This window comes from Salvelinus fontinalis, chromosome 2, assembly GCF_029448725.1.
Source record: "Salvelinus fontinalis isolate EN_2023a chromosome 2, ASM2944872v1, whole genome shotgun sequence".
NCBI lineage: Eukaryota > Metazoa > Chordata > Actinopteri > Salmoniformes > Salmonidae > Salvelinus > Salvelinus fontinalis.
The window spans coordinates 52,801,031-52,825,024 of NC_074666.1; the positions used below are offsets into that span (position 1 = coordinate 52,801,031).

General features: G+C 42.2%; 1 protein-coding gene across 2 annotated transcripts in view; it reads left to right on the forward strand.

Moving 5' to 3' along the window:
• Window positions 1–14,488, forward strand: part of LOC129821020 (janus kinase and microtubule-interacting protein 2-like) — a 40,662-nt gene extending 26,174 nt beyond the window's left edge. For both annotated transcript variants that reach the window (XM_055878223.1, XM_055878231.1), the window contains exons 12-22: window positions 290–352; window positions 1,078–1,176; window positions 3,312–3,413; window positions 3,529–3,582; window positions 3,710–3,775; window positions 3,894–3,962; window positions 4,281–4,358; window positions 4,688–4,891; window positions 10,707–10,772; window positions 11,515–11,591; window positions 12,153–14,488. In XM_055878223.1, the coding sequence (XP_055734198.1) occupies window positions 290–352; window positions 1,078–1,176; window positions 3,312–3,413; window positions 3,529–3,582; window positions 3,710–3,775; window positions 3,894–3,962; window positions 4,281–4,358; window positions 4,688–4,891; window positions 10,707–10,772; window positions 11,515–11,565 (852 nt within the window). In that variant the 3' untranslated portion in view covers window positions 11,566–11,591; window positions 12,153–14,488. The remainder of the gene's footprint in view (window positions 1–289; window positions 353–1,077; window positions 1,177–3,311; window positions 3,414–3,528; window positions 3,583–3,709; window positions 3,776–3,893; window positions 3,963–4,280; window positions 4,359–4,687; window positions 4,892–10,706; window positions 10,773–11,514; window positions 11,592–12,152) is intronic.
• The last annotated feature ends 9,506 nt before the right edge of the window (window positions 14,489–23,994 follow it).

The window sequence follows — 23,994 nt, forward strand, 5'->3', positions numbered from 1 at the left end:
TCTCTTAATTTGACCAGTTTCTCACAGCAGCAACAGGACATTTGAATTATTCTGTGTGTTACAATTATATGGCATTTTGTTGGTCGTTGATACGATTTCCCTTAGGGCGAATCAAGTCAGAAATGTTAAAGTGGGAATTACAAGACTTTTTAAAACTCAAAAACACTACAGGTTTACATTTCCTGCGGCACAGAAAAAAGGATATCTTCGACAACAGAGTGATCAAGTTAAGTACATCTGCAAGAGAAGACCATTTTTCCCTCATTGAAACCTGGTTCTCCTCTCGCAGGACTCCAAGTGGGTAGAGGAGAAACAGCTGTTCTTCAGGAGGAATCAGGAGCTGCTGGATAAGGTCTGTCCTGCTGTGATATCATTGATATGATAGTAATATTGCATTACACTATCAATCAATCAAGTTTATTTTATATAGCCCTTCGTACATCAGCTAATATCTCGAAGTGCTGTACAGAAACCCAGCCTAAAACCCCAAACAGCAAGCAATGCAGGTGTAGAAGCACGGTGGCTAGGAAAAAACTCCCTAGAAAGGCCAAAACCTAGGAAGAAACCTAGAGAGGAACCAGGCTATGAGGGGTGGCCAGTCCTCTTCTGGCTGTGCCGGGTGGAGATTATAACAGAACTATGCCAAGATGTTCAAAATGTTCATAAGTGACAAGCATGTTCAAATAATAATCATGAATAATTTTCAGTTGGCTTTTCATAGCCGATCATTAAGAGTTGAAAACAGCAGGTCTGGGACAGGTGAGGGTTCCATAACCGCAGGCAGAACAGTTGAAACTGGAATAGCAGCAAGGCCAGGTGGACTGGGGACAGCAAGGAGTCATCATGCCCGGTAGTCCTGACGTATGGTCCTAGGCACACTATGCATCATTATTTACTTTTGTATTTTAAAGTCAACTCACTTTGTCCTCCACCAATGTCCGCTAGCAAGAAGGGTGATACATGGTAGTCATTTTGGATCTGAACATTCACCATGCACCACTTGATATTGTGTAGGGTATGGAAGTCCATGCTACTGGCAGGCTCTGACCTTAATGCTATCCCTCTGGTCTTCTGCAGGTGGAGAAGTTGGATGGAAAATGTAGTCGACAGCAACAGGAGCTGCAAGACTCCAAGGACCAGAATGAGCTCCTGGAATTCAGAATACTGGAACTAGAGGTGAGGACGTCGGATGTTCAGGCTGCTGCACAGACACTATGGAAGCTCTAGTCTAGAGCGCCCGGTTAAATTGTGTTTCGGAGCATTTTTTTACTCTCTAAATGGTTAAATGAGTGAGAAATAGATGTCATTGTTGGAATAGTTTGTGAGTGGGCAACATATACTATCATCTTAAATTGAATTGTGGTTATATTTGTCCATATACATTTTTTATTTATTGCTAATTCACCTAACGTGGACAATTTGTGTTACTACCTTACACAAGCTTGCATTTTCAAAACATAACATTTAGTGGAATTATACATCCTTTTTACCTCAGATTAGTGATGTTAATATAACAGTTTATAGTCGTCAAGATGATGATACATTGATGCTACAATATCTTTGGTTTGGTACTGTTGGTTTTATCAAACACGCCTGTCTGTCGCATGACTTAGAAAACTCAAATGGCATAAATAATTCGGAGCAATCTCTGTATAAAAATCACTGACCACAAACAAATACACGGATTTGACAGTAAAGCTGTCACTCAAATGAAAGCCAACCTCTGTCCCTATGTAGAACTACCCGTGAGGTGATGATTTGTTGAAATGATCCAATGAAAAAAGTGTTGCATTTCCTTTTCGTATTGGCCATCTACCGTAAACAGATTAGTTGATACATGGCTGCTATAGGTTCTCATCTATCGACAAGTAAATGTAATTTACACAAGTTCGTTGTGGTTTGTCTTTTAGAAGAGCACAAAAGGTATATGTCATTATTGTCCAAGTTCCATTGATTTCAATACAATATCTATGCGATTAATTTGCGTGCACTATTGATTCATGGTTCATGTGCAGTTTATAAGGTACTAATTTAGAAAAAAAACAAGGACTCTGAACACAAGTGTGACACGTACAGTGGGGAGAACAAGTATTTGATACACTGCCGATTTTGCAGGTTTTCCTACTTACAAAGCATGTAGAGGTCTGTAATTTTTAGCATAGGTACACTTCAACTGTGAGAGACGGAATCTAAAACAAAAATCCAGAAAATCACATTGTATGATTTTTAAGTAATTCATTTGCATTTTTTTGTGTTTTCACAAATATTTAGATACATTCCAAACATTATATCAGTAATGCTGAGCGATTAACCAAAATGTTGGTTATTTTCGGGTTTTAAACAACTAAATGACAACTAATTTTGTTCGTTTTTTTTTTTGTGAGGGCAACACTCAGTTTCTCTAGAGATAAATCAGATCAAGTCCGAACTGTACGATGTAGTAGGGAGTTGTAGTTTTCAACAGGCCAATATTCTACATGGTTTAGCGCAGAAAACGTGGTAATTAATTACATTGACCATAATCAACCGTAATCAAGGACTCCTTGTCCTGTCTGAGACGGAGAGAACAGACAGAAGAACGTGCGATTAAGAGGGATGGAGAGCAGTTGCTTTGTGAGGTATCTTTATCTGAAAATACATGATCTACGATTGATAGTTGGTATTCAGCAGTCAACCAAGTATGCCTTATTTAATTTGAAGAACTACTAAAATAGTGATTTTGTCAGACAGCATAGGCAGCAGCTCTTTGGAGATGAGATGATGGAATTAAATATTCAAGTTGTCAAATAGGCCTAAAACAAATGTAATATATGCAATTTGAATAAATGGTAAATAAGTGATAATCAGTAATGGGCAGTCACCACCATCATGGGACTTTTAGTAATTGTTTCATTCTACATTGTTACAGCATTCAACCCAAATAATGCATAGTGCATTTAATGTCCCCCCCAAAATGATCAAAATCGAAAGCCGTGATTGTTTTTAAAATAATCGAACTGAAACCGAACCGGCCTCAAAAAGTACAAATTGCTCAGCACTACTATCCGTCTTGTCTCTGGGACCTGTATTCCTCCCCTTCCCCCAATGGCCAGGCTCAGACAGGCTCAGAACAGGGCTTTGTGCATTCTGTGCTGCAATGCAGATACTGCAATAAGCCCCCAAAAGAACAGTGCTTCCATCTACTGGATAGAGAACAAAACAGCAGGAAATGTCCCTCCACTGACTCCCTCCGCTCTCTTCTTTGTCCAACCATTCAATCAATTTAACCAATGCTGTTAAATGATTCAATAAATGACTTGTTCCTCCTGTAGGAGCGTGAGCGGAAATCCCCTCCGTTTAATCATCTCCGCCTGCATCCGTTCTCCGAGGGTGTCAGCGCCCTGCAGATCTACTGCATGAAGGAAGGAGTGAAGGTATAACCCGTCTCAGCAATGTCTCATTAGTATTACAATACATTATATTTTGTCTTTCTGCAAAGCAATCTTAGGTGAAATAGGATGCTGATTGTTTATTTTGATCCTTCCCCAGGATGTCTGTATACCTGACCTGATCAAGCTGCTAGACATTCTGGGTGATAACGGGGTAAGCCTGTTTGGAAGGGCTCTATAACATGTTATTACTGATGTTTTTGCAAATAAAAATGCACTCCTCCTTTGCGTGAAGACTTGAAAATCAGGATTGTTTAACCTTTTTATTTAATTTTTTTTAGAACTTGCGAAATGAGGAGCAAGTGGCCATTATTCAAGCCAGCACTGTCCTCTCTCTTGCTGAAAAGGTATGCAAATACAATTCAAATAGTGATGCTTAGTTCAGAGTAACTTGTAAGCAATTAGAATAGCCATTTAAATGGCATTGCTTCTTATCTGCGTTTTGTTGTCATTGTCTCCCCCTAGTGGATACAACAGATCGAGGGCACAGAGGCAGCGCTGCATCAGAAGATGATGGATCTGGAGCTAGAGATGGTGAGTTCCTTCTCCGTTCACATCCCTCACTCACAGTCACTTCACATGGACTCGGCTTGACTTGAGAAGTGTTTACTCGGTTCCTTGAAATGAAAGTGCCAAATTTCTGTGCACAATACGATGGAAGAGATGCTCAAAGAACTGTAATTTTGGAGTTGTACGTAAGTACAAAAAAATACTTACGAATTCGAAGGCGCGTTGACAACATTACCTATCACTAACCGTTGCGTGATGTTATTGACTGGTGAGGTTGGTACGGAGTTCTTCAGCCACAGTATTGCGATCAGAGCACTGACCAGAGAGAACTGTCCTCCACAGGAGATGTTCTGCAAGCAGAAAGGCTATTTGGAGGAGGAGCTGGATTACAGGAAGTCAGCCCTGGATCAGGCCTACGTGGTGAGTGCCCTCCAGCTGCATTCCTACTCATTCAGCCACCTACCTTTAAATACAGGCTTACTTTTTTATTGGCCTCAAATGTATTACATTTAATATGCGGTTTGAACATACTGTGAGGGTAACATAAATGTGTGTTTGTGTGTGTGTGTGTGTGTGTGTGTGGTGTGTGTGTGTGTGTGCGTGCGTTGTGCGTGCATGTGTTTGTGCGTTAGCACATGCAATCTATACACCTCTCCCCTAGCTAGTACCGACTTACTATAAATGATGAATATCTACACGTATCATTATCGTCACTGTAGCTAACTCCCGCCCTTGAACCCGCCCCGCAGCAAATACAGGAGCTGGAGGCTACTCTGTACAACGCACTGCAGCAGGATAAGGTGATCGGATACGGCGAGCCTCTCAGTGACATGCAGAAGGATGAGCTTCGTACGTCCGTGGAGAAGTTACGCAGGCAGATGCTGAGGAAGAGCAGAGAGTTTGACTGTCAGGTCTTGGCTGAGAGGATGGAGCTGCTCCACCAGGCCCATCAGGTACAATATACAATCATATGTGAGCCACCACCTGGGTCCGTTCCTATGTGGCAACATTTGAAATGATGTGTTCCTACGCTGGATAAAACTAGAGACTCCGAGCTAGAAAAATTAAATGTAACGTACACTGCGGTTGAGGAGCAATGAGAAAGTAATTCTGCTTTGAAAGTTGATAAACTTGGTAACCCCATTTTTGAGAAAATGGCCTGTGAATGTTTTGTTGTACCTACTGGAGAGCTACACTACCGTTCAAAAGTTTGGGGTCGCTTAGAAATGTCCTTGTTTTTTAAAGAAAAGCACTTTTTTTGTCCATTAAAATAACATCAAATTGATCAGAAATACAGTGTAGACATTGTTAATGTTGTAAATGACTATTGTAGCTGGAAAATTATGATTTTTAATGGAATATCTACATAGGCGTACTGAGGCCCATTATCAGCAACCATCACTCCTGTGATTCCAATGGCACGTTGTGTTAGCTAATCCAAGTTTATCATTTTAAAGGCTAATTGATCAATAGAAAACCCTTTTGCAATTATGTTAGCACAGCTGAAAACTGTTGTACTGATTAAAGAAGCAGTAAAACTGGCCTTCTTTAGACTAGTTGAGTATTTGGAGCATCAGCATTTGTGGGTTCGATTACAGGCTCAAAATGGCCAGAAACAAAGAACTTTCTTCTGAAACTTTTCAGTCTATTCTTGTTCTGAGAAATGAAGGCTATTCCATGCGAGAAATTGCCAAGAAACTGAAGATCTCGTACAACGCTGTGTACTACTCCCTTCACAGAACAGCGCAAACTGGCCCTAACCAGAATAGAAAGAGGAGTGGGAGGCCCCGGTGCACAACTGAGCAAGAGGACAAGTACATTAGAGTGTCTAGTTTGAGAAACAGACGTCTCACAAGTCCTCAACTGGCAGCTTCATTAAATAGTACCCGCAAAAACCCAGTCTCAACGTCAGCAGTGAAGAGGCGACTCAGGGATGCTGGCCTCTGTCCATATCTGTGTTCTTTTGCCCATCTTAGTCTTTTATTTTTATTGGCCAGTCTGAGAAATGGCTTTTTCTTTGCAACTCTGAATACTGTATCTCAGAAGCTTCTGTCCATGAGTGATGCAACCCGAAAAAAAGCATTAAAGACAGAGGTAATGATTCCACCCATGATGGGCTATTAGAAGGATAATAGACTCTTGCCAAGTTGATTTCTATTTTTAGGGACTTGAAATGTATTAATGGATGTTTGCCTACTAATGATAATGACATGAAGAAGGAGATCAAGAAGGAGGGTAGGAGGAGCAAGCGCTGCGTGCTTATTACAGTATGTGTGATTAATTGGTTTTCTGACCATTTCGAACAGTGTGAACACAACACACACAATAATAATTTACAAACAAATTATAATCAATCCTATATAGTCTGTTCTAACGAAAAAGGTTTTAAAGTCTTTAGTACAGCCAAGATTAAAAACAGCTGAATTTATTCCTGACTTCAATTGTTTTAGCTGACATGTTGCGGTTTATTTATTGTTTAATTACTTATTAAGGCTCTCTTCTCTGTGCTGGAGTGCTTTTAAGAATTTGACGGTATAGCAATAGCCTATGAAACTTCACATTAACTTGACTCGTCTCTCTTAATTTTTACCCACAAACATAATCACTAGTAGTCTACTATAGTCCCATGTAGCTTGGCAGAGTGAGGTGCTTGCAACTCCCACAGGGGGAAAAATATGGAAAAGTACAGAAATGTATGCGCTCAAGTAAGTTTGCTAAATGACAAAAATGTCAATCATATTGTGTTTTATTATTGGCAGTGTAATTTAGCAGCTTTGACATGCATCGTCCAAATTACGGCTGAAGGGCGATCTAATGCCGACGTCTCGGCGACATCTTGCCAGTGTGCAAACGCTCTCCAAACTACATCGGCCCGATGTGTTTTGTATACATCGGGCAGAAGTCGGGGAGATGTACGTATGTGTGCTGCCTGGGGTGATGACATGCACAAATGCATGACTGATCGATTGATATATTGAAGTAGGCCTTAAGACCAATATATATGTAAGTCATGTTAAGACAGACTCTTAGTCCTACAGCTCCAATTCATTTCAAGAAAAACCTTTAACCCACATGTCCCTGAATGTACCGAAACATGTGTATGTTACACTCTAGTAGTAGGCCTACATTAAGATACATATCATAAAAGACAAAAAACTTACTGAGCATTTCATCCTCAAAGCGCCACGAAGGTCTGCTGCGCGGTATACATATTAGCAGTAAAATAAAAAAAAACGAGTAGCCTACCAATAGCCGCCAGTCTAATAAATCAATGTAATATACACAATCACAAAGAAATCCATTAATATTTTGTTTAGGAAGGTCATAAAAAAAACGTGACACTAAGACAATTTGTTTCAAGTGAACAGAATGGCATGTTTTAAGATGTATTTCTCTATGCTATAGTAGCTGAGGCTATGGTTGCTTCATGTCCACGGAATGAATTCACTTGTCATGCTCTTTCAGATAGGGTGTAGCAATCGAAACGTCTGGCCTAGCATGGACCTCTGTAGGATCATTTGGGAAAGTAAGCAAGCGCCAACAAGCTTCATAAAGACACCCTCAAAGATGTCCTTTGGTGGTTTCAACGAGCATTAACGGCAACGATGGCTGACAGTGAAATACTATGACGTTATGCACTGTAACATGCTGTACCATAGCACAGCATCCTGCAAGCTGTGCTGCAGTATGATGCAACTTTTAAAAGAGGAACCACTGTACACGCCATTTGAGGACTTAACATGAGGGATGACTCAACAGGTGCGGCCAGTCAATTGGACTTGTAGCTAAAGTGGTTCAGTGAACTTGGTCATTCCTCCAATTCAGTGCCTTTTGAGATGCGTAACTTGGTAAAAAATAAACTTTTAATTTCACCTCATTTTAACATTCTGTCATAAAGAGCACATGGTCAGCTCAATAAAAAACACATTTTTCCATCTCAAAAAATGACTATAGTAAGTGCCTTTTGAGTGCCAAATAAAGTAATAGGGTTGACCGTAACAGGGTTTTAAGATTTCATCTTAAATCAGCCGTACATCCCCTTGTGACAGGGGAAATTGAAGCTTGTTGTTTGCAACAGGGGAGGGGGAATTGAATGCAAGCTTCACAAAAAAATTCAATTGTTACAACATTTCTAGCCTGTTTATCTATGGGTAACAGGATTGACGTTTTATGCTTGACCCACTATTTTTTCCACCACAAAACACCAGATAATGCCCATACGCTATGATTTGACTAGTAGATGTTCAATGTTTATTTATTTTTTATGTAAAAAACTTAAAATATCAAAGGGATGCAAAAGGCACTTATTTCGTGGAACGACCCAAATATATGTTTGCTCGATGAGTAGCCTTGTCTGACACTTTATACCTGAAAGTTTGTGTTAGTCCCCAGAGCTCATGTCCAGCTCAGTGGACTAAAACATTTTTGAGTCACACAGACATAGTCGATACCTGTTGGTTACGCCAAGGCAGTGGTTACACCAGGAGAACCCTGACATGTTGCACCTGCATACAGTGGCTTGCAAAAGTATTCACTCCCCCTTGGCATTTTTCCTATTTTGTTGCCTAACAACCTGGAATTAAAATATATATTTTTTTTTGGGGGGGGGGGGGGGGGGGGTTGTATCATTTGATTTACACAACATGCCTACCACTGAAGATGCAAAATATTTTCTCTTGTGAAACAAACAAGAATTAAGACAGAAAAACTGAAAACTTGAGCGTGCGTAACTATTCACCCCCCCAAATGCAATACTTTGTAGAGACACCTTTTGCAGCAATTACAGCTGCAAGTCTCTTGGGGTATCTCTCTATAAGCTTGGCACATATAGCCACTGGGATTTTTGCCCATTCTTCAAGGCAAAACTGCTCCAGCTCCTTCAAGTTGGATGGGTTCCGCTGGTGGACAGCAAACTTTAAGTCATACCACAGACTCTCAAAGGATTGAGGTCTGGGCTTTGACTAGGCCATTCCAAGACATTTAAATGTTTCCCCTTAGACCACTCGAGTGTTGCTTTAGCAGTATGCTTAGGGTCATTGTCCTGCTGGAAGGTGAACCTCTGTCCCAGTCTCAATTCTCTGGAAGACTGAAACAGGTTTCCCTCAAGAATTCCCCTGTATTTTGTACCAGGCATCATTCCTTCAATTCTGACCATTTTCTCAGTCCCTGCCGATGAAAAACATCCCCACAGTATGATGCCGCCACCACCATGCTTCACTGTGGGGATGGTGTTCTCAGGGTGATGAGAGGTGTTGGGTTTGCGCCAGACATAGCGTTTTCCTTGATGGCCAAAAAGCTACATTTTTGTCTCATCTGACCAGAGTACCTTCTTCCATATGTTTGGGGAGTCTGCCTTTTGGCTAGCACCAAACGTGTTTGATTTTTTTATTTTATTTAAGCCACTCTTCCGTAAAGCCCAGCTCTGTGGAGTGTATGGCTTAAAGTGGTCCTATGGAAAGATAACCCAACCCTGAACTGTACTTCTCCACAACTGTGTCCCTGACCTGTTTGGAGAGCTCCTTGGTCTTCATGGTGCCACTTGCTTGGTGGTGCCCCTTGCTTAGTTGTGTTGCAGACTCTGGGGCCTTTTAGAACACGTGTATATATACTAAGATCATGTGACAGATCATGTCACACTTAGATTGCACACAGGTGGACTTTATTTAACTAATTATGTGACTTATGAAGGTAATTGGTTGCACCAGATCTTATTTAAGGGCTTCACAGCAAAGGGGTGAATACATATGCACGCACCACTTTTCCGTTTGAATTTTTTTGGACATTTTTGAAACAGGTTATTTTTTTCATTTCACTTCACCAATTTGGACTATTTTGTGTATGCCCATTACATGAAATCCAAATAAAAATCCATTCAAATTGCAGGTTGTATTGCAACAAAATAGGAAAAAACGCCAAGGGCGATGAATACTTTTGCAAGGCACTGTACCTGTATAAGTCAACATATGACATAAACTCCCTTTGATAATTTAACTTTAGGGATTCACACCTGCACCCACCTTGCTGAAAGAAAGGTCGTTAAAATATGTCCATAAAGAACAGATGGATGACAGGACTTTCACAGATCCCGAAAGTCTGTTCAAAACATAGTGCCACACTCACTTCTGACATTGACCTGATATTGATACTCTAAGCAGTTGAAACATTTAATAGAACACATCATATGTTTACTTGAATGAACACACGGTTGTTCAACTCTAAATTGTAGTTTTTAACATGGAACATAGCAGGCTGGGCGATGACGCTGCCGTTGCAGTTCCTCAATGCTACAGAAGAGGGCGATGTTCCGTTTATTTACAGTTTACACTGACTGAGTCACTCCAGGGGTAGCAGCATTGTGGCAGCCACTCACACGCACCCAGCAGGTGAACCACTTACCAGGCCACTCCAAGGGCAAAGCTGTCAGCATCACCAGTCCCATGGTTTCCCAGAAAACATTTATTGTTTCAATAAACCATGCCACAGTCGGATGCTCCAATGGAATGCGAAATGTACCTAAATAATCTTTACTGATACACCAAAACTGTAATACTGAAAATACATCTGTACATGACAGTTTTCCTAACGTTTTCTCTAATGTTTATTTATATTTCCAGTGCTGATTCAAAAACCTATGAAAAAATATAAATGTATGGAGCATATTTGAGTTGGCTTGGCATACAGTTGAGCTGTAGCATCCAATGTTACCGTTGAATTAATTTTGTATATTCGCTAAGGGAACAACAATATATTGCTTTACAATCTTTTCAGAGAATCCGGGACTTGGAGGATAAGACAGACATCCAGAGGAGACAAATCAAGGATCTGGAGGAGAAGGTAAGATGGCCGGCAGAGTTATTTACCGTCAGAAAGGTTTTGCTCTCTCCTCTCCCCTGTCGGCTATAAACTGACCACATCCCAAATACCATCCGATTTCCTATCTAATGCACTACTTTTGACCAGAGCCCAATGGGCCCTGACCAGAAGTAGAGCACTATACAGAAAATAGAATACAATTTGGGACTCACGTCCTGTGATGCTTCTGTAACCTGATGGGGTCTGTTAAAATATGTCATATAATGCGTGGTTATCTCGAAGGTTTTCACCCTGACTGACACTCAGACTACCCTTTCCTCATAGTCACGCATCAGGCAGACCCCTCTGAACCCCACATCACTGACTCGTTAATGAGCCACACATAATGAGGCGTGGCCTGTAGTTCTCCTTCCCTTGTTGCACAATACAGAGGGAAATGAGGGGTTCAGTTATGCCAGGACTTTGGTCATTTCGGAGTTAAAGTTATATACGAACCGAGTTGCACATGACTCAGAGACGCGGCTTGTGTTTTATGCTCTAGTCTACAGACATTCTCAGGTCAACCAAGCTCTACTATAGCTCTGCTATAGCTAGGCTCTGTTATTCACCATAGAGGCTAGGGCTAGCCATAATCAGGACTAGTTCCCCCTACTTAGTAGCACAATGTCTTTGTAACTTCCTAAAGCTTCCTTTGATCCTGCCTGTGGCTAACACGTCTTCTGTTTTCCCGACTCACTCTCTCTCTCTCTCTCTCTCTCTGCAGTTTTTGTTTCTGTTCTTATTCTTTTCTCTTGCCTTTATCATTTGGCCTTGATGTCTTTGACATCTCCTGCAGCAGAGGTAAGTCTGTCCTGGTCGACAAACACAGAGAATCTTCCCTTCCTCCTCTCGGCACTCTGTCTGTTTCCCCTGTTGTTCTGCATCTCCCTCGCGACCATCGGGACCTGTGATAGTCATAGGAGTGAAATCATATAGCTTGTGTAGCCAGCATGTCTTTTCACAGTTGTGATTCATAGTTTCACTGTTTAGGGAATCATGCTATATGTTGCTAATCATTTTCCTATTGACACTGGGAGTCATTATTCCCTGTTATTCCCTGTAATGAATAACAGCATTGGTTTAGTGCTTAACTTTGTCAGACTGTGACTTTGTGTTCTTGGCATGCAAGCTTAGTTTGGTCTACCTGCTCCTTTGCGGCTACTATGCTATCTCTATGGATAATGCTACCACCATTGTTACATTGATCTCATACGGTCTCTCTCTCTCTCTCTCTCTCTCTCTCTCTCTCTCTCTCTCTCTCTCTCTCTCTCTCTCTCTCTCTCTCTCTCTCTCTCTCTCTCTCTCTCTCTCTCTCTCTCTCTCTCTCTCTCTCTCTCTCTCTCTCTCTCTCTCTGTTTGCAGCCTGGAGATTGTGTTTGTGACTGCAGTGGTTTTCATTTTTTGGTGAAGCGAGTCATCTTTTTGGCTCATGTTGTAATAGTGAGTGGTAACGGACATGGCTGGGAATTCACACCTCTTTGATTTGGGACCTCACTCTGGGGATACACACCATGTATGCTGCACTGCACAGTCCTGATCCTTGGAACATGGAACTTCCCTAAACTCGGTGGGGTAACTGGAATAGAAACCTCAGTCGGGAAAACACACACACATTCGCAAACACTCATATACGCTGGACACGCTAACATCAAACATACTGGAAACACACACGCACACACACACACACACACAAATATAACACACAACACACGCACACATACACAGGCAGACAGAGACACGCACACATCACACGTGCGCACCCACACACACATACAGTACATACACACGCCAAACCCACTCACAGACATCAAGGAAACCAAAGTCTGGGAGATCTTATCTCTGCCATGCAGGGGAACGCTACACCACCTACCACCATCCAACTACACCAAGACTACACCCAGACTACACCCAGACTTCAGACTGCCTACACCCCGACTACACCCAAACTACTCCCAGACTTCAGACTGCCTACACCCACACTTCAAACTGACTACACCCCGACTATACCCAGACTTCAGACTGACTACAACCTGACTAGACCCAGACATCAAACTGACTACACTTCGACTATACCCAGACTTCAGACTGACTACAACCTGACTAGACCCAGACTTCAGACAAGAGAGGAAAGGAAAGGCTTCATCAATAGGCCTCACCAGACCACAGAGTCCTTACTCTCTCCCTCCCCTCTCCCTCTTATAAACCCGAACAGACACTAGTATGTGTGAACGCACCCCTTCACAGGAGCGACGAGATCTGACTCAGGGCCCTGTGAGCAGGGTGACTGACTGATCTGATGGTGACTGACTGACTGTTCTCTGACCAGGAGACGCGGGACATGGGACACTCAGGACAATGTGTCTCCTCTGGTCGGAAGCAGATCAGGGGACGGCAGAGCGAGAGAGAAGGATGGGAGAGAGAGGATCCACTATGTGCTCACACACTGACCGGGCTTCTGTTTCGAGACCTTCACTTTCTTTGTTTTAAACCAGCGGACAGAATGGACGTCTCGATTTCTACTTCTTTTCCTTTCAGGAACAAAACCAACAGTCCCAGTCGATCCCCGTGTACCAAGATTTCCACAGAGAGAAAAAAAGACCCTCTCTATATACATGTGTTGATATGTACATTGTGTCTTGATGATTTCCTGTAGTTTCTTTCCTTCCTTCTGTGAATGTGAACGCTGTCCCCTCCACAGTAGAGCTGCTCGGCAGTCTCTAAGTACCACAACGTATGGATCGCTCTGTCTATTGTGGCGACAGCTGCAAACGAACTCTATTTCCTCGATTGTACTGAACTTATTAAAAAATTGCTAGAATAATATTTCCCTCCCCCCTTTTCCCTGTCACATTCCCTCTATTTTGTACTCTTTCAAGAGAATCAACTGTAGCCTACCAGCAGGAGTTTCATGGTTTATACTGAATGACGTTTAACACTCCCTTTAAAAGAACAGGACTATCTACAGCAAGCTGTAAATACTACATCCTGGTTACCTACCTACATCCTAAACAGCTCTGTCTGATTATGGTCATTGTCATCTCAGCAAAGTGGCCATGAATACTGTACAGTACCTCTTGCAGCAATGACATGTCATTTGCTTTACTCTTTCTCTAACACCTTTTTCAGCACCATGGACACCACAGGGGTTGGTTCTAACCTTCCTGCCCCCCCCCCCCTTCTCCAAACTGAAATAGGAGAAAGTTGATGCAATGTATACCTGCCTGGTTCTGCTTCTCTCCTTTCACCCTGACTATGTCCTGGTCCTGCAATATTAACTACCTTCCCCGTCCAACCCCCTCAGCCACATCCACCCGAGCTAGCTTCCCCTCCCGACCCTATTCAGAGGCCTAGGAACCTAAGGCATCCCATCACATACCTGTACATACATGAACGTGGCCCACTTCTGTTACGTTACAATGTAGGGGAATGATTGACACTATTTTGGAGCAAACTCCGCTAACTAGCGATTGCCTTAAATGCGCTATCCCCATCAATTTATACTTTCTTTTTAACGATTATGTTTTTGGTCCGTTAATATGATTACGTAACGTTGTACATTTCTGTTCACCGAGGACATTTTTTTGTAAATCTTTACCCTCCTGTTTTCCAATGAGAATTTAACCCCCTCCTCTTCTTTCAAGTATATTTCAAAAAAACAAAAAAGGGATAATGATGAAAATAAAAGTGAATGGACTTCAGTTTTAAGTGTCTGTGTTTTGGTGACATCTTGTTTCCAAATGTCATTTTTGGTGGCGATTGACTTTTCAGTGACCTGTTTTTACAGTGTGTTTCAGTTGCTCCAGCTCAACAAATAGGATTAATGGAATCCAATGGCACTGATTGAGGTGGGGAAGGAAAATAGGGTCTGGTTGTTAAGGCATATTACTGTGTGTGATGTGCTCTGCATATGGTACACTTGACCATCAATTGGCAACAGTATCCAAAACATTTCCCTCATACAGTAGCCATTACCTACCAGTAAGTTAGGGACACAATTGTTTATTTTTATTTGCGGTACATTATCAACCTCACGTACTGTACATGTTTTGTTTGAATGATGTTCTTTGTGTATTTTGACCCTTTTCCTTTTTTAGTAAGTTAACAATTGACATCTGTTTGTGTTATGAAACCCAGTTGACTTGGTTACTGAGGACTTTATGGGAACATTATGGGAATAACAAGTGCTTTTTGGCATTTCACTCAAGCAGAGGTAAAGGTCCCTGTTCTCCCACTAATAGAAAAAGAAGATGTTTCAGCTCCTTGGCACTGAGTTTATACCGTGGCCATCTCAACACAGAACAAAGTCAATCCAGGCTAAGAGTCAGTCTTTTCACTTATCCACTCTGTCCCGAGCTCTGCCAGAATAGAATGGACCCATTGAGAGTTCTGGACTACACCTCTGCCAGAGGCTATCTGCCATGAGTAGACTTTCATCTCTCTCTCTCCATCCACCTTTCAGCATGTACTCTCAATCAAAGAAAGGTCATTCACAGAGACAGAGCTGGTATAGTTAAACACATTTTTTTCAAAAAACTATATTTCCGTTCACAAATATACTGTATCTCCCTGGGACAAAATTAGAGACAGAAGGGAAAAAATTAGCATGGCTTAATTCTGCAGGGCTGTTGTCAACTCGAAACGAAATCCCAGGTAACATTTTGCTGTGTGTAAACAGACATATTTCTATTTGTCAGCTGCACCTCTTGCTGGGAATGAACAAGGATGTGCGTTATAGAAAGGTCATCTCCCAGACCAAACGTATCTCCTGGTTTGCTACCAGAACAGTGTCTGGGAGTCTCTTATGTCATTACTATTATTCTAACTCAATTTCTGTCCCAGCAGTTCTGCAGGCTCCGCCATTACAAGCGGATGCAGCTGGCCTCATCTCTCTGCAGCATCACTGTGAATGAATGGCCTCAGTTATTTATTGTTCTCCGCCCAGGCTATGATGGTGTGTCAGCACATCCATCAGTCATCCCTACCCCAGGCAATCCTTCAGGTGAGGGAGAAGCTGAGAGTCAAATAGGATGGGAGAAATGGATGAATATGCACATTGATGCACTCCTCCTGTAAAGTTTGTGTCCTATTTGAATGATTTCTTGGACAAAAATAATCAAACACCCATTTTATCTTGCAGTGGGTTATTCCATAATTTGGTGACTTTTGAGATGTGCAGCTTGGTTAAAGAACAGTCACTGTCACGCCCTGACCGCAGAGAGCCTTTTTATTTCTCGATTTTGTTAGGTCAGGGTGTGATTTGGGTGGGCATTCTATGTTCTATATTTCTTTGTTTTTGGCCGAGTGTGGTTCCCAATCAGAGGCAGCTGTGTATCGTTGTCTCTGATTGGGAATCATACTTAGGCAGCCTTTTTTCCTTTTCTCATTTGTGGGTTGTTGTCTTTGTTTAATGCATGTTAGCCTTACGGAGCTTCACGTTAGTTTTTGTTGTTTACTGTTTTGTTGGCGACATTCCAAAATGAAAGAAAAATGTACGCTCACCACGCTGCACCTTGGTCTAGTCATTTTCAAGACGGCGTAGGTGACAGTCACGAAGAGCATTATGTTCCACTTCATTTTTTTTCCCCATCTCAAGAGGATAAATACAACAATTATTACTGTGGTAAGTGCATGTTAATTGCCAAATAATCTAACAGGTTTGACCATAACAGGGTTGACGATTTCATCTTAAATCCCCTTGTGACGGGAGAAATGGAAAAACATTGTTAAAGGACATGCAGCAGTTTTGATCTCAATATCAAATAATTTCTGTGTAACAATTAAGTACCTTACTGTGACAAAAATACACTACATGACCAGAAATATGTGGACACCTGATTGTCGAACAACTCATTCCAAAATCATGGGCATTAATGTGGAGTTGGTCCCCCCCTTTGCTGCTATAACAGCCTCCACTCTTCTGGGAATGCTTTCCACTAGATGTTGAAACATTGCTGCGGGGACTTGCTTCCATTCAGTCACAACAGCAGTAGTAAGGTCGGGCACGGATGTTGGGCGATTATGCTTGGCTTGCAGTCAGCGTTCCAATTCATCCCAAAGGTGTTCGATGGGGTTAATGTCAGGGCTCTGCAGGCCATTCTTCCACACCGATCTTGAAAAAAACACTTCTGTATGTACCTCACTTTGTGCACTGGGGGCATAGTCATGCTGAAATAAACTGTCGCCACAAAGCACAGAATCATCTAGAATGTCATTGTCATTTGAACTAAGGGGCCTAGTCCAAACCATGAAAAACAGCCCCAGACCATTATTCCTCCTCCACCAAACTTTACAGTTGGCACTATGCATTGGGTAGGTAGCGTTCTCCTGGCACCTGCCGAACCCAGATTTGTCCATTAGACTGCCAGTTGGGGAATCGTGATTCCTCACTCCATCACACCAGGCAGGCCAAAACTCCACCCCACCAAAACAGGCTGTATTATTTTCAAACAGCTCTTACACTAAAAGGGCATTTTCACAACTTCACAGTATTATTCTCATTAACCTCATTTTTCCCTCAGAACAGGCTTAATTCGTCGGGGAATGGACTCTACATGGTGTCGAAAGCGTTCCACATGGTTGCTGGCCCATGTTGACTCCAATGCTTGCCACAATTGTGTAAAGTCGGCTGGATGTCCTTTGGTTGCTGGACCGTTGTTGATACACATGGGAAACTGTTGAGCATGAAAAACCCAGCAGCGTTGCAGTTCTTTAGTCAAACTGGTGTGCCTGGCAGCTACTACCATGCCCCGTTGAAAGGCACTTAAATCTTTTGTCATGCCCATTCTCCCTCTGAATGGCACACATACACAATACATGTCTGAATTGTCTCAAGGCTTAAAAATCCTTCTTTAACCTGTCTCCTCCCCTTTATCTACATTGACTGAAGTGGATTTAACAAGTGACATCAATAAGGGATCATAGCTTTCACTTGGATTCACCTGGTCAGTCTGTCATGGAAAGAGCAGGTGTTCCTAATGTTTTATACACTCAGTGTATATAAAGCACAGGAAAATCACGTTTTTGACTGCACTGGTTCTGTCTAGCCTGTTGATCTATGGGTAACAGGTTTGACATGCTATGCTCGACCACAAAACACCAGAAAATAACCCAAAAAGAGTAGAACCAGCTCATCTGCTTTTACACTATGATTTGACTATTAGATGTTCAATGTTTCTTTTGAAAAAAATAAAAGTTTCACCATATTAAAAAGAGAGTTCAGTTCACATAACAGGGTTGACCTTAAATGAGGGAAAGGTTGTTTTTTTTTACCTTAAAATGAATCACTAATCACATGAAATAAAGAATAATCTTCGGAAATGACTTTGTCAGAGCAACAAAATAACTTGGGCTTTACAGTGATGGTGAAAACTTGGAGAAATGTTGGGGATAAGTGTTTTAAATCTTCCTGTCACAGACGGTGTACGGAGGGACACTTAATTCATAGAAAAAAAATGATTTATTGAATTCTCCATGTGTTCTATGTTAATAGACGCTGTGGGCACAACATCACCGATGCACTTGCTAATAAACCCGCTGTGTATTCATTAATTTTGTTGTTCGACGCTATGCGGAACATATCCCAGTCCACGTTGTAACGGTTTTGACTTGAGGTTATTATTTATAGGGGTGCCAGGTAGGTTGTGCCTACCAGAGAAAAAATTGGTTTCTCCTTTTGGTTTGGGAGGGAATGAGTCCCATCTGCTCCGTCAAGTCTACACCAATACAAAGGACTTATGTAAAAGTCAGGATGGAAATACACTTTTCATAAACCCTTAAAACATTGGAAAGAACTTCAAAAACAACTGTATTCTTTTGCGTGGGTTGTATTAACAACCAAAATGATCACACACACATGACAATATAACAAATAATGAGCTCTGGTTCCTCCAGAAATGTCCTCTACCTCGGGCCTAAAAAGAGTCCAGCCCGGTAAAGAAGTTCAGGGACTCAAGTGACCTTAGTCACACAATGTGTGTCCGTTCATTCAAGTGTAGTGTAAACCCAGTATTAATCATACAATCAAAATAACACTTATTTTACAACATAACTATAAAACGTATCAAATACTAATACGTCCTCACTTACAACTAACTACATAAATCATGGTATACATCACCCCAAAACAAATGAAATACCATATACAAAAAGGTTGTAGTCAGTCAGTCAGACAATCCAATCCGCCAACAGATCTCCAGCGGAGAAAGGCCAAGAAGAACCACGGAGAGGTGTAGTCCACATACGCAGAGTGGATCCGTTCCTGGGTAAACTAGCTATTAAAGGGCACTTCATTGAATATAACAGGCTTTTACATTTCAATATTGGTACACAATTTCTACTTAAAATATTACAGGCACGCAAAAGGCACTCATTTTGTGGAAGACCCCAGTAATGACTATTTGTTACTCGTTTGTTTTCTAAGTGTAGAGGTTTCTCCATTATACCTATTCACCCAATTATGCTTTAGTACCTTGAGGCCTTACGTGATCTGTGTCTGCACCACAAAATCTCCCTACTGATGTCTCCCAGGGCTCTGTTCTAGGCTCTCTCCTTTTTTCTCTCTACACTAAGTCACTCAGCTCTGTCATATCCTGATATGGTCTAAACTAACATTGCTATGCGGACGACACTCAACTACTCATTCTCCCCTTGTGACACCATTGTGGTGAAAATTCATCTCTGCATGCCTGGCAGACATCTCAGCTTGGATGTCGGCCCACCACCTCAAGCTCAACCTTGACAAGATGGAGCTGCTCTTCCTCCCAGGGAAGGCCTGCCCGCTCCAAGACCTCTCCATCATGGTGGACAACTGCGTGGTGTCCCCCTCCCAGAGTACAAAGAAAATTAGCGTGACCTTGGACAACACTCAAAGCAGTGACTCTCTCCTGTAGGTATATGCTCTACAACATTCGTATAGTATGACCTTTCCTTACACAGGAAGCGGTGCAGGTCTTAATCCAGGCACTTGTCATCTCCCGTCTGGACTACAGCCACTCTCTGTTGGCTGAGCTCCCGCTTGTACCATCGAACCCTGCAACTTATGCAGAACGCCGCAGCCCGCCTGGTGTTCAACCTTCCCATGTTCTCCCATGTCACCCTGCTGTCGATGCAGCTCTGCTTCTAGCTCCTAAGCATCTTTGCAGTATTTTGTTTTTTTGTGTGTTACTTCTTACATTATTAGCCCAGAAAGTGTTTTGTGTTATTACATACAGAACGGCGGTAACTCACCAGCATTACAACCAGGAATACGACTTTCGCGAATTGGATCCTTTGTTCGTAACCCCTAGGGCAATTGAACTTATCCCAGAGGCTGCTCCAAGAGGTATTTGGAGTGGATTTCTAGTCTGACTCAGGAGGCATGCACACCATCCAGTATATTACTCCCTAATGTTCAGTCTCTGGAAAATAAAGTAGATGAGCTCAGGGCGAGGATCTCCTTCCAGAGAGACATCAAGGACTGTAACATACTCTGTTTCACAGAATCATGGCTCTCTCCGAATATACTGTCCCCGTCCATACAGCAAGCTGGTTTCTCAGTACATTTCGCAGACAGGAATAAAGAACTCTCACAAAAAAGAAAGTTGGGGATGTATGTTTCATGATTAACTACTCATGGTGTGATTGAGATAATGTACAGAAACTCAAGTCCTTTTGTTCACCCGACCTAGTATACCTCACAATCAAATGCCGATCGTATTATCTCCGCATGAGAATTATCTTCGGTTATAGTCACAGCCGTGAATATTCCCCCTCAAGCCCATACCACTACGGCCCTACAATGGACTTTGTGCAAACTGGAAACCACATATCCCGAGGCCAAATTTATTGTAGCTGGGGATTTTAACAAAGCAAATTTTAAGAAAACGCTACCGAAGTTCTATCAACACATTGACTGTAGTACTCGCTTTTAAAATATTTGACCACTACTACCCCCGCCCTCCCTTCGGCAAATCAGATCATGACTCCCTTTTGCTCATCCCTTCCTATAGGCAGAAACTCAAACAGGAAGTACCTGTGCTAAGGTCTATTCAACGCTGTTCTGACCAATTGGAATCCATGCTTCAAGATTGTTTTGATCATGTGGACTGGGACATGTTCTGCGTAGCCTTTGAGAATAACATCAACATATACACTGACACGGTGACTGAGTTCATCAGGAAGTATATAGCCGATGTTGTTCCCACTGTGTCAATTAAAACCTACTCAAATCAGAAACCGTTGATAGATGGCAGTATTCGCGCAAAACTGAAAGCGCGAACCACGGCATTTAACCATGGGAACGTGACTGGGAATTTGGTCAAAGACAACGAGTGTAGTTATTCCCTCCGTACGGAAATCAAACAGGCAAAATGTCAGTACAGAGACAAAATGGAGTTGCAATTCAAGGGCTCAGACACATAACCTATGTCGCAGGGTCTACAGACAATCACAGATTACAAAGGGAGAACCAGCCACATCAAGGACACACGTCTTGCTCCCGGACAAGCTAAACACCTTCTTTGCCCTCTTTGAGGATAACACAGTGCCACCGACGCGGCCCACTCCCAAGGACTGTGGGCTCTCATTCTCGGTGACTGACGTGAGTAAGACATTTAAACTTGTTAACCCTCACATGGCTGCTGGCCCAGACGGCATCCCTAGCCGCATCCTCAGAGCATGCACAGACCAGCTGGCTGGAGTGTTTACGGACGATCTGGAATGGTCCACCCACACACAGTGTGGTGAAGAAGGCGCAACAGCGCCTCTTCAAACTCAGGAGGCTGAAGAAATTTGGTTAGGCCTCTAAGACTCTGACAAACTTTTACAGATGCACAATTGAGAGCATCCTGTCGGGCTGTATCACAGCCTGGTACGACAACTGCACTGCCCGCAACCGCAGGACTCTCCAGAGGATGGTGCGGTCTACCCAACGCATCACCGGGGGCACACTGCCTGCCCTCCAGGACACCTACAGTACCTGATGTCACAGGAAGGCCAAAAATATCATCAAGGACATCAACCACCCGAGCCACGGCCTGTTCACCCTGTTACCATCCAGAAGGCAAGGTCAGTACAGGTGCATCAAAGCTGGGACAAAGAGACTGAAAAACAGCTTATATCACTATCAGACTGTTAAAAAGCCATTACTAGCTGGCTACCATCCGGTTACTCAACCCTGTACCTTAGAGGATGCTGTCCGAGTCACTTTATACAATGCACTCTAAACAATTCCACTTGAATAATGTTTACATATCTTACATTACTCATATCACATGTGTATATACTGTATTTAATACCATCTATTGCACCTTGCCTATGCCGCTCGGCCATCGCTCATCCATATATTTACAGGTACGTATTCTCATTCACCCCTTTAGATTTGTGTGTACTAGGTAGTTGTTGGGGAATTGTTAGATTGCTTATTAGATATTACTGCACTGTCTGAATTAGAAGCACAAGCATTTCGCTACACTCGCATTAACATCTGCCATGTGTATGTGACAAATAAAATTTGATTTGATTAGATTAGATTTTTGTACATAGACATGGAATCACTGGTCACTTTATATATTAGGACACTAGTCACATTTATTAATGTTAACATACTGCTTTACTCATTTCATATGTGCAGTATATACTGTATTCAATTCTACTATATTTTTGCCAATGCCACTCCAACATTGCTCATCCTAATATTTATATTTCTTAACTCCATTCTTTTACTTTATATTTGTGTGTATTGTTGTGAATTGTTAGATACTACTGCACTGTTAGCGTTAGGAACACAAGCATTTCGCTACACCTGCAATAACGTCTGCTAAATATGTGTATGTGACCAATGTAATTGATTGGATTTGATTTTTCCTCCGCAAACTCCATTGGCTTCCAGTCGAAGCTCGCATCCACTACAAGACCATGGTGATTGCCTACGGAGCAGCAAGAGGACCTGCCCCTCCCTACCTTCAGGCTATGCTCAAACCCTACATCCTAACCTGAGCACTCTGTTCTGCCAACCTCTGGTCTCTTGGACGTCCCACCCCTACGGGAGGGCAGATCCCGCTCAGCCCAGTCAAAGCTCTTCTGTCCTGGCACCCAATGGTGGAACCAGCTTCCCCCCGAAGATATGACCGCAGAGTCCCAGCCCATCTTCCTGAAAACGTCAGAAACCCTACCTCTTCAAAGAGCATATTTTGTTTTTAAACGGCACTTGTCTTTTACTACTAGCATTAATTAACTTTGCTGATAACTTCTTTCTTGAGGAAAATTGTACTTACTACAACTGTGATATGCGGTTGTCTCACCTAGACATCTTAAGATGAACGCACCTACTGTAAGTCACTCCGGAAAAGAGCGTCTGCTGAATGACATATGTAAATGTAGGTGCCAAGAGGCATGAAGAGGATTGACAGTGCATTGTGTCTAAGCTTTGTCAGGGATCGCTGTACCATGCCTAACTGAATATGCACTTAGGGCCCTGGAGACATGGGACCTGTTATCTTTTTATGGGCATTCATTTCAAAGCCCTCTCATCCATTTTAAATAGTATGATGGCTGATAACGCTCCATATGCTCCAATGTGGGCACGTGTTCATGCTTAAAAGCCTCACTAAGTATACAATAGCATCTTGTAGCCATCGCTGTATCCTTGAATATGTACCAAATGCATGTTGCAGGGCTGTGTTGGCTTCAAGGTATGACGTTCAAATACTTCATCCATAGATCTTCTCTACTAGAAGTCCAAATGACAAAAAGTGATCTCATGATTCATGTGGAGAAGTCTGATAAAATCATCTGAGGAAATCATCAGATGGGAATATTTATTATTCGACTTACACATTGTAATGGGACTTCAGCAACCTACTGTATATGGCTCAGGGCTATGTGTACTCCACAATAATCACTAGAGAACCATTCTTGTCATTCATTCTGACGTGCCCATAATATCCAGCACCATTTATTTAGATCTGTTAGCTTTGCAGCCATGACATCACACCAACTATACTATAACTCCCAGAAACAGAATGACATCATACTAATAAGGGAGAGAGGAAACAGTGAGCGAAGCTTCATTCCTTAATCACACGCAGATGACAGAAAACCACTGTTACTCGTACATGTCGGTGGGCTAAATGTAATCTTTTAGCTAGACTTACTGGTGCGAGGGATAAATTGTATTTTTCAGAATGTTTGACAATAGACTGCCAAGAATTGTGGGCAAATTTGCAAC